This window comes from Plecotus auritus (genome assembly GCF_963455305.1).
Source record: "Plecotus auritus genome assembly, chromosome: 8".
NCBI classification, from domain to species: domain Eukaryota; kingdom Metazoa; phylum Chordata; class Mammalia; order Chiroptera; family Vespertilionidae; genus Plecotus; species Plecotus auritus.
The window spans coordinates 49,085,240-49,094,984 of record NC_137782.1 but is presented as its reverse complement, the minus strand read 5'-3'; the positions used below and the strand labels follow the sequence as shown (position 1 = coordinate 49,094,984).

The 9,745-nt window shown below is 43.8% G+C and overlaps 1 protein-coding gene across 1 annotated transcript; it reads right to left on the bottom strand.

Moving 5' to 3' along the window:
• Window positions 1-2,574: 2,574 nt before the first annotated feature.
• DSEL (dermatan sulfate epimerase like) lies at window positions 2,575-9,034 on the bottom strand. Its single transcript, XM_080685010.1, has 2 exons — window positions 8,668-9,034; window positions 2,575-7,648 (listed from the first exon to the last, which is right to left on the bottom strand). Exon 2 carries the CDS (start codon window positions 6,745-6,747, stop codon window positions 3,109-3,111), a length of 3,639 nt encoding a protein of 1,212 aa, XP_080541136.1. The 5' UTR covers window positions 6,748-7,648; window positions 8,668-9,034; the 3' UTR covers window positions 2,575-3,108.
• Window positions 9,035-9,745: the final 711 nt, after the last annotated feature.

Genomic DNA, 9,745 nt, shown 5'->3' with positions numbered 1-9,745 from the left:
TGAATGTGATATACTTTATATATCAGAACTGTCTAGGATCTGTGATAATGCACCCCAAACTCTACTGATAAATGACATAAATTACAAGTGGCCAAAAGGAGGGGTACCATGTCCACAGAAGCAGCAATTAAAACATACTTGTGTGTGTGGAATAGTTCTTGTTTAAATATATTCGCTGAGAGTGATGTGGCCAGTCCTCTTCCATGCCTGGGAATTTGACATAACCATCCCATTCTTGCCAGGCATTTACTACTTCTTCCTGTCTAAAACGTCAATCAAATGTCTAATATATGCATTCTTGTGTCATCTTCTTAAAACTTGTGCCTCTCCAGGTTTAGATAAATTAAACTGCATAGATTTACCTTTTTTTCTTTTGAACAGATTCTCCCATTTCCTATCCTTCCTGGAATTTTTATTACAGTAAATTCAACTCTGGGTAGAGCACATTCCATCCAAAATGAGTAATTAACATTATTTCACTTTGGAAAAACAGATTATCATCATTGTATTTACTTATGTTACTTGTGTCAGCAAAACACATTCTTTCAAAGTTTCAAGACTTAAATGCTCTTATTTTAATAAGAGCTTTTATCTCAACTGGGCTGAAGTTTGGGGAAGTTAATGAAGGGATTGAATTTACAGAGAGGACATTTTGTTTCCTTTGGAAGAGTCACACAGTGATCATTGCTGCTTTATTTTTAAGATGATAAGAGTAAGTGTAGAGTCTGGTTGAATTTTTTCCTAGGTAACACCCTAAGAGTGTAGGACCTGTGTGTTTGGAGAGAGTCAGTCACCTTAGGTATTGAGATGACAAGGCAGGGGTCCCCAAGCATGAATATAGAACATATGCATGCATGTTCAATGCCTCTCCACATAGAATATTCCTTATAGGAGAAGCTGCAAATAGGTCTTCCCCTTCAGCAAACTTTCCTTTGGGGAAGAAGTGGGTGAGTACAGGGACAGGAAAATTCACCTTGACATTGCTAGAAAGGAGGAGGTGCAAGTTAGGATACACTGTGAAGCTCAATTTATTAACCATGTCACTTTCATTAGTTATCAATAACATGTTCCCATATTCATTCACAGAACTACTCTTTTTCATTTTCCCCTTCTTTCCTCCACATAATGAATAAACCTGGCTCTCTTCTGCCCATGGGCACATTTCTATAAAATTTTAAAAGAAAGGCAGTGGTATAGCTTCCATTTTCTTATTTGTTACCTACACATGTCTAATTCTTACCTTGATCAGACCTAATATTACTGCCAAACCAAAGCCTTTATATTGGATTTCATTTGAGATCCCATATCCTGGGAATTGAAAGCAAACAGTGAGACTCTGACCAATTATGAAAATAGTGTTAACATCTGTGTAGCAATTTTACATGCCTGTTGATAACCCTCAAATAGGAAGGTTATTGTCTTCCTCGGCAATAACAGTGTAGATTCAGGTCTTCAGTTGCCCTCTCAACCTATGTTAATATGACTTTCATTCATTTTGACATTGTAGAGAAAAAGTCATGGAAGCTCCGGGAAGAAAGTCGATATAAGCAGAGTAGGGTGGCCTGCATTCATTCACACTATATGGGGGGAAATGACAGCCAAGTGAGGTTTCGTTGGAATGGAACATATCCACAGCTTTATCACTCTACAGGCACATTCTGACACAATAACAAACTACTGAGAAAGAACCACTTTTATCTAGGTCAGAATAACAGACTCCCAAGTGTTAGAGAGCTTGGGGGAAACGACAGTTTGCAACATCAGGAAGAAGACTGCAATCTGTACAGAGATTTCATCAAGTCTCCACACTGCCTAATAGTTTTCATCCAGTACATTGTAATTACTCCACTGGCTTCTACTGGCACAGCATTTGGATTTCAGTGCCTACCAAAAGAAAATGAACCGCATTCGATGACGACTACATTTATAATAAGATGCAGATGGTAAAGGAAAACAGATGCTTCTGACATCATCCCCCATTTGTCCACACTGGCAGTCTGTAAACTCATTCAAAGGATGCGAGACAAGTCAGGCAGTTTTCCAACTCTGCTTCCAGTCTAAAAAAAACAAAAACAAAACGCAGCCTGTGGTGGCTCAGCTTCCTTTGAGTCATACAGTGATAATTCTACAAAAAGTTTCATTCTAAGTCTGCGTTAGGTTTTAATGCAAAATTAATCATCAGGGGGAAAATCCCCCAAAATACAGGGAGTTTAGCCATCAGTAACTGCGACTGATTTTGCACGACAGTGACAAAAAAAAAAAAAAAAAAAAAAAAGACAGGATGGGAGTGGTGTGATGCTAGCAGCTGTGGCTTCAACGAGGCAATACAAAGAAAAGCGTTTTACACAGACAAGCAGGTCGAAAATACTCCACCAGCCCTTGGCACCCAGATTATGCAAAGACTGATTCCATTACTTCAGAGTAGAAAACCTTAAGGAGGCTGTTTAGGTCGGTTTCTGACCTGCAAAAAAACATATTCCTTCTTTATGTCCATCTGTATTTTATAGAAGGAACCCTACAGTTCAGATAGAAGTTTCCACCATTTCCCCAGTGATATCACTAAACATTATACACAGTAAAGGATTTATTTTCTTGTGCAGGATAAACATGTTAGAAGACCTTTTATAAAAAGCTAAGGAACTTCTGTAGTCCATCTTGAAAGCAAGAGATGCTTGGGTAAAACAACAACTGAAGGCCTTGAGCAGTCTTTGAGGTTCCGGGACACATCAGCACAGTTGCAGATGAAGAGAGTTAAGACAGAAACTTTAAAAATCTTCCTATCTTTCCTGACCACAATAGAACTTCATCTACACCTCTGTAGTGGAAGCACTTTAGCAGAAAACAATTCAGAAACAAAGGCAAGAAAGTAGTAACATAAAACTTAAATCGTGCTCCGCCAAATACGGTGTCTATTTTTAAAATAATCTCTCTGTGCAAGTAATTAACTGAACACACACATTCTCTCCTCAATCTCTCTCTCTCTCACACACACACACACACACATACACACACTCACATACCAAGTACAAGAATAAACAAACTCTTCTAATCCATGTCCACAAACTGGGTTGGAAAGTATTAGTGCAAATTTCTGCTGACCTGCAGCACTCAGTCCATAAACTTTGGATATCCTAGACGGTCCATCAGTGTCCAGCAGATGTTTTCAATCTGTTTAATTTTATCTCTAGGCAAGTTTTGTTTCCAAACATTAGTATTTCTTGGTGATATTTCCCCTTCATAGGGAAGATTGAAAAGGTTTGTGGAAGTGGCAAACAATATTTGGTTTAAACTAGCAGGAGACAAAGGGATGCCAAGGAAGGCAAAAATCCTTTCAGTGGTTTTCTGGGGGAAATGCACAATATCTTCAAACTTGATCAGCTGGTAGCTGGTAGGTAGCAAATCTGTGTTTATTCTCAGGGCTGCTGCTGTGTGTGCCAGCCACAAATGAGACAACAGGGAGACTGCGTTAGACTTGGGTTTTGATAATTCTTTCCTTAATGATTCATACTCCAGAGCATAGCCCGAATTTAAGCTACATCTGCCTTTACCTCCTTCTACTTTAAACAGTTTAGCTAAGCGCTCTGGTATATTCTTCAGAGAGTAAAGATTTGGTTTGCTACTGTACAGCATTGAATAAATCCATGCCCGAGGGTCCCTTACTACATACAATGCCCTCAGCGAAGATCCCAAAACTTCCTGAAAAAAATGAAGCTTTAAGGTCCAGCTCCCACTGCTTAGACTGAGCACAGGCCGTGCGCTCGGGAAGTAAACCAGGTGTCTCCTCAAAGCCCTAATGTATTCAGCATCTCTATCAAAGGCGCCTTTCATTCTACTTCTTTGTTCTGACAAAGACTCTCTCCTTTTCAATTTTCTTTTCTTGTCCTTATTCACTGTAAAATATTGGACCAGTTTACCCCTACTGGATTCATGCAGATGGATGTTTTGCAAATGCAGTTTTGTATCTTGGACCAAAGACTGCAACCAGCCTCGGAGCAGACGGAAATGCACACTGTGGATATCTGATGCCTTCCATTCACAGGCATCTACAAAGGAGTCAATTTCAAATTCTGTTTCAGGGATATCAATGTATGCTGTGGGAACCCTGATGTAGAGGAAATCACTACTGTTGAAAAATAGTTGTTTGAGAATTTCAGCTCCTGAACCAGGAAGTGAGGTAATGACAACATCAGGACGATCAACGTGGTGCCCTTGGGAAGACACAGACTTGGTGCTGGCCTCCATCTCTGTCCTTGCCCATTTTGCACAGATGGGCTGAGTGCAAGTGCTCCACACATCCAGGAGCTCAATAAACCACAAGACAACAACAAGTATTAGGATCCATCGCATTAGCTTTCTAAAAGAAAGGTAAAACCGCCACTGGAAAGTTAAAATCAACAAGCTAATGCACAAAATCAACCCAATTGCTATATTAAATTTAAATCCAAAGGGGAAAATAACTTTATCCTGTCTTATGGGCCTTACTATTGCTTGAGAGCCCAAACCAAATCGGGTGATTTGGCCCTGATCAGCCACATTGGCAAAGCCACCAAATCCCAGGTAATTGAATCTTGTGTTCAGGTTGTAGTAGTCAGTTACAATGGAGACAACATGTTCAGTATTATTAACATTGAGAGAAATCTGAAGTCCAGAGTTGGAATTATCAGTAAATCTGCAGCTGGAAACATTGACATATGGCCCATAAAAGACATATGCAATTCTTGTGATTGCGGATTCCATCTGAAATGTAACATTAACAAACTGGGTCCACCGTTTCTTAAATTCAGCAGCTTGCTCTGCTTCCTGTATACTAGCAACAGGACTACTGCCATGGTGATCAAACCAAAACATTTTGTAGTGTGCATCCCACACGTCCATCATGGCGCCGTTATACTTGTTCATAAACCTATATGGGATGTACTTAAAATCAATATCCAGGTTATGAAAGAAGGCACTGACAGATTTTATTGGGGAATCATCTTGCTTCTCAATGTGATCGACAACTAGCAAAGTCTGAGAATTTAGGAGAAGCAAAGCACGATACACGCTTTTTAGTTTCATTGATGAAGAGTAAGCAGACACTGCCTCCCCACTCACAAATATCATTTCCCCATGTTGAGAGGCAGTAATGATTTCCCCTGCTGCGTCACCAACCTCCTCACTGGTCCACTTGAGCCACTGTGCACATTCTCCCAGTTGACCTTCCCAGGGCTTATTACACTGGCTCGTGGGTGATGGCGCAAACACCAATACATTGTTAAGGTGGCTCAACTTGGGTCCATAGAGAGCTTCGGAAACAAATACTTGCCCATTGGGAGCAAAAGTAAATGAGTTCTGATCTGGATGCTCATGTCCTGGGTTAAAGCTTCTCCACCCATCAATCCAGGAGTATGGCTGAAAGTGAACTATGTCATACACAGCTCGACCTCCTAGTTTCCCAGATTTAAAAGACACAAAGGTATTGGTCTGGGTATTTGGCAACCCAGCCCCATACGTGACAACACCCCAGTTAGGGAATGTGTGCATTTTTGCAGTACCATATTCAGCAGGAGGCTGTGGGGTGAGCTGGGGATCATACCAGATGTATTCAGTGTGAAGAGTACTCCACCTCTGGGCAGTGGAGGGGACCATTGGTCCATCTTTAGGTCGGTGCCTTCTAATTTGCTGTGCTAACCAATTCCCAGCTCCATTCTTTAAGATGAACTTATCCAAGAAAACCAACTGGCTCTCTGGACCATAAAACCAATTATAATTGGAATCTGCTATACCCACAGTTCTTTGGAAGCCCGGTAAAAGGGTGGCATAATAGAACCAAAAGTGCATTTTTAACCAGTTATTATCCAAGTTGTTGATATTAAAATGGCGCTGGGCCAGAAAAACATACTGTGTGACTGATTTAGCTGTGTAGCTTCCATATGCCACACCTTCATCCAAAGAACCATCGACAATATGATTCAATAGAAACATGGTCTTTTCCATCACATCTACAACAACTTGTTTCCATAAATTTACTTTAGATTCTTTTTCTACCCCAGTCACCAACGCCCCGGTGAGCAGTGCTATCATATTAGTAGCTTGGTGGTTATGAAGAAGTTGTTTGCCCCATGAGCGGACCTTGGAATACTCGTACATTTCCTCGGTAATCACCCATATTTTTTCCAGGTATTTTTGTTTTCTATGATCATCTAGTAAGTTATATAAAAAGTCAAAGGCAGTGGCAAAGCCTGTTAAGGAATGGCCAACTGGGACCTCATCCCCTGGTGCATTCTCAACTAGCCAGTCTTTGTAGCCAACCATCCTGTCCATATATTCCAAGACAAATTCAAAGGCAACTTTGTCTTCTGGGCATAACAAACAGTACAATGCTAAAGGAGGCAGATTGTTACCATAAATTTCATTCCACTTGGCAGCAAAGTCAGCATGCTTGGGTGGAGGTAGGTAGTATGTTGGGTTGGACAGCATAACTGTCACTGCATTTCTGATAGCTCTAAAAAGGTGCAAATGGCTTGTGCGAGACTTTTGTCTCATTGCTTGGATTTCTCCCGCATCGAAATATAAACTTGGATGAAGCATACTTTTCTTCAGCTTTTGGTTGGATCTGAAATCTTGCACTTTCTGTGTCTTAAACTGATCTATATCATCTGCAAAAACTGCCCAGTCAGAGTAATTGCTTACAGATTCCTCAAAAGTAGAGAAAGCAAACATCACTAATGCTAAAAATAAGAAATGTCCTGTAAACATTAACGCCATGATCCATCAGGGAGTTCCTTTCCTTAGGCAATCATGTCAAACAGAGCACTCAATGTGGTTCCCATCTGCTCAGTATAAAACACCCATTTAAGGCCTTGATAAAACAAAGACTATAAATCGCTTATGCTGTGAAATCCAGCTGATAGTTGGCTCCTTCAAAGCAAATACGATTGCCAAAAAGAGAAAACGTACGCTGTATATCTGTGTCTCTAACACAGTTTTGCTTCCAATAAAACTTCAAGGAATGTTAAATCCTCTAGTTTTTCCATATCACAGAGCAAACAGTGATATAGAGAGTCAAACATACCATGACTTTAGAATTTACTTCCTTTGCATAAATTTAACATGAAGTGTCAAAACACACATTGTTTAAAAAGAAAAACCAAAAGGAAGAAAAAAGCACTCCAAACTCCAAACTAAGCCACTCCTAGCATAGGAAACCATCTCGGGAAATGAAATCCCCACAGGCGAGTGATGCCCTGGTGTGTGTGTCTCCCCAAAGAAAGTGACGCAGCACCGAACTCCCTGCAGTGGACTCGGCTGTTTTTCTTCCCAACTTTGTACATTTCTGGCTTTGAGAACTTTTTCTTCTTCCGTTTTGGGAGAAAAACATCCTCAACAAGTGTCCAAAGTCCTACCTGGTTTTAAAAATCTCAAAATTCCTGCCCTCATTTCAAATCTGTCTTTTTCAGGCCTTCTTGCTTATCAGCCTATTATGACCATGAGGAACATTTTCATGTCTTCTTTTATCAGCTTCATCTGTACAGCTAGAAAAATCTAATCTCTTCCGCCACCTAGATACATCTCTTCCAATCATGAAGTAACCACCAGCTGGGAAAGAACACTCCCCTTTCACCAACAATGACGGCTCTTTTCTGTTCCTTTTTCATGACATTCCTTTCTGGGAGGGAAAAAAACACAAAGAAATTCTCTGAGGCTAAAGGCATGCTAGGAGTGGATATAAACTGATATCGCAATTCGTGTACTGGACAGAAATTGTGGAATCGCAATAAAATCTGTTATTAAATACAATCTAAGTTAATTCAAGTGATTCTTTTTTTTATTGCTATTATACTTTTAAATGCACACATTAGGAAAACAAAGAATAGTGGCAGATGACAAGCAGCTACAAGATATAACTTTGCCTGACAGTTTATTTTAACTGTGGCTGGCTTTAGCCATTTAAAATGTTTTAAGGGGGTGAGGGGTAATGAGGGGTGCGAGGGGTTCTAGTGTATGGTGACTAAGGGAAGGAGATTTGACTTTGGGTGTTGGGCACACCAGCCAATATACAGATGATGTATCATAGAATTGTACACTTGAAACCTATATAGCTTTATTAAGCAATGTCACCCCAATAGATTTAATTTAGAATGTAAAATAAATAAAATGTTTTTATTCAAATGCAGTTTACCCAGTGAGTCCTGCTATGATTCTTGTTGTTTCAGGCACAAACGACTCAGTGATAAAAAGCAAAAGTTGCAAGGACCTTTTTAGATTCCGTTTGAGGGTTTAGCTTTCATGGGATCAGAAGGTGTCCCTGTAAGGGACCAGTCATTTTCCTCAAAGGAGAAATCATGACAATGTGTGGGAGCAAAGAGGGCAGGCAGTTCCGCTCCCACCTCTCACCTGTAGCCTCGTTTTCCATCCTCATAAGGAACCAGCAGAGGGAGCTCAGACCCAGACTTAAAAGGAGCCCCTGCGAGTCTTCGGATGGGAAGAACCTACCCAAGTTTCAGTCCTGGACAAGTCTCCTCCGTGGGAAACGTTAACCCGAGGAGTTTTCCTGCTCGGCCCCGCCTGTTGCATTTTTTAAATACGCTTCCTACGGACATGCCGCCCCCATCCTGCGCTTCCTGCTCCCCGAACTCTGGCGGTGGTTTGGGGACAGAAGACCCCTAAATGGTCAAGTCCACTTACCTTCGCAGATCCGGACAGGGTCCTCCGGCAGCGCTGGGCCCCAATGCGGCGGAGGTGGGGAGTTCGAGAGAACTGCTGTGCGCAGGAGGCCTGGCCGTGCGGCTCCGCGCAGGGTCCCGGACCCCGGGCCCCGCGCTCTCTGAGCTCCAACAGGCTGCAGCCCCGCGCTGGTCCCCCGCACCGCGCGGACACGCTTGCCCTCGGGGAACGCCGGACGTTCCCGGGCCGCCCGGGACCGCGGGAGGAGGTCCCCGCACGCGGAGGGCGCTCTCGGGGACGCCGTGTCCAGCGGAGCGCCGGCGTCCCCAAACCGCGATGCCCGAAGCCGCCGCCGCTGCTGCCGCTCCTTCGTGCCAGCTCTGGCCGCGCGGCCTGGGGAGGGCGAGAGACAGCTACGCGGGCCGGGGGCGGGGCGGGACCAGACAGGGGCGGAGCCTGGGCGGGACCTAAGGCTGGGGGGGAGGGGGAGAGTCGAGTCGGGGATGGGCGGGGCCAGAGGGACTGGGCCTCGGGCCGGGGCGGGGCCAGAGGGACTGGGTGAGGGGATGCGGGGCTGGGGGCGGGACAGGAACAAGCGACGGCGGGACCGGGGCGGAGCCGAGCGCTCTCCTATCCTATCGGGAGGGGCTCGGGGCCCGCGCGTTCCCGGCTGCCGGGCGCTCCGGAACCACGGGCGCTCCGGAACCACGGGATCTCCAAGCCGGGGCTTGGGGGTGTGTGAGCGTCTGAAGTTCTCGCCTGCCTGCCGAGTCCCTTTGGTTAAGGGGCAAGGACCACTGTAACAGGGCTGGAGGTGGGAGAAAGATGGAGGAAGCTCTGTGCATGAGGACAAATGGGAGAAGCGGGGACTGGTGGGGTGAGGCGGTGGGTGTCTGCCATCACCCTTTAGGAAGAGCGAGGGCTGAGGCGGGGAGGGATGACAGGCAGTCTGGCTGAAGTTGCTGTCATATAGGAAAGCAAAATCAGTGTACCAGAGTAATCTGAGAGTGACTTCAGGGGCACAGATGCTAAAGATCAGGGGTAACCAAAAAAAATATTCATTAGCTTTATGGATTGAAATAATTCCTCCGGCAGCATA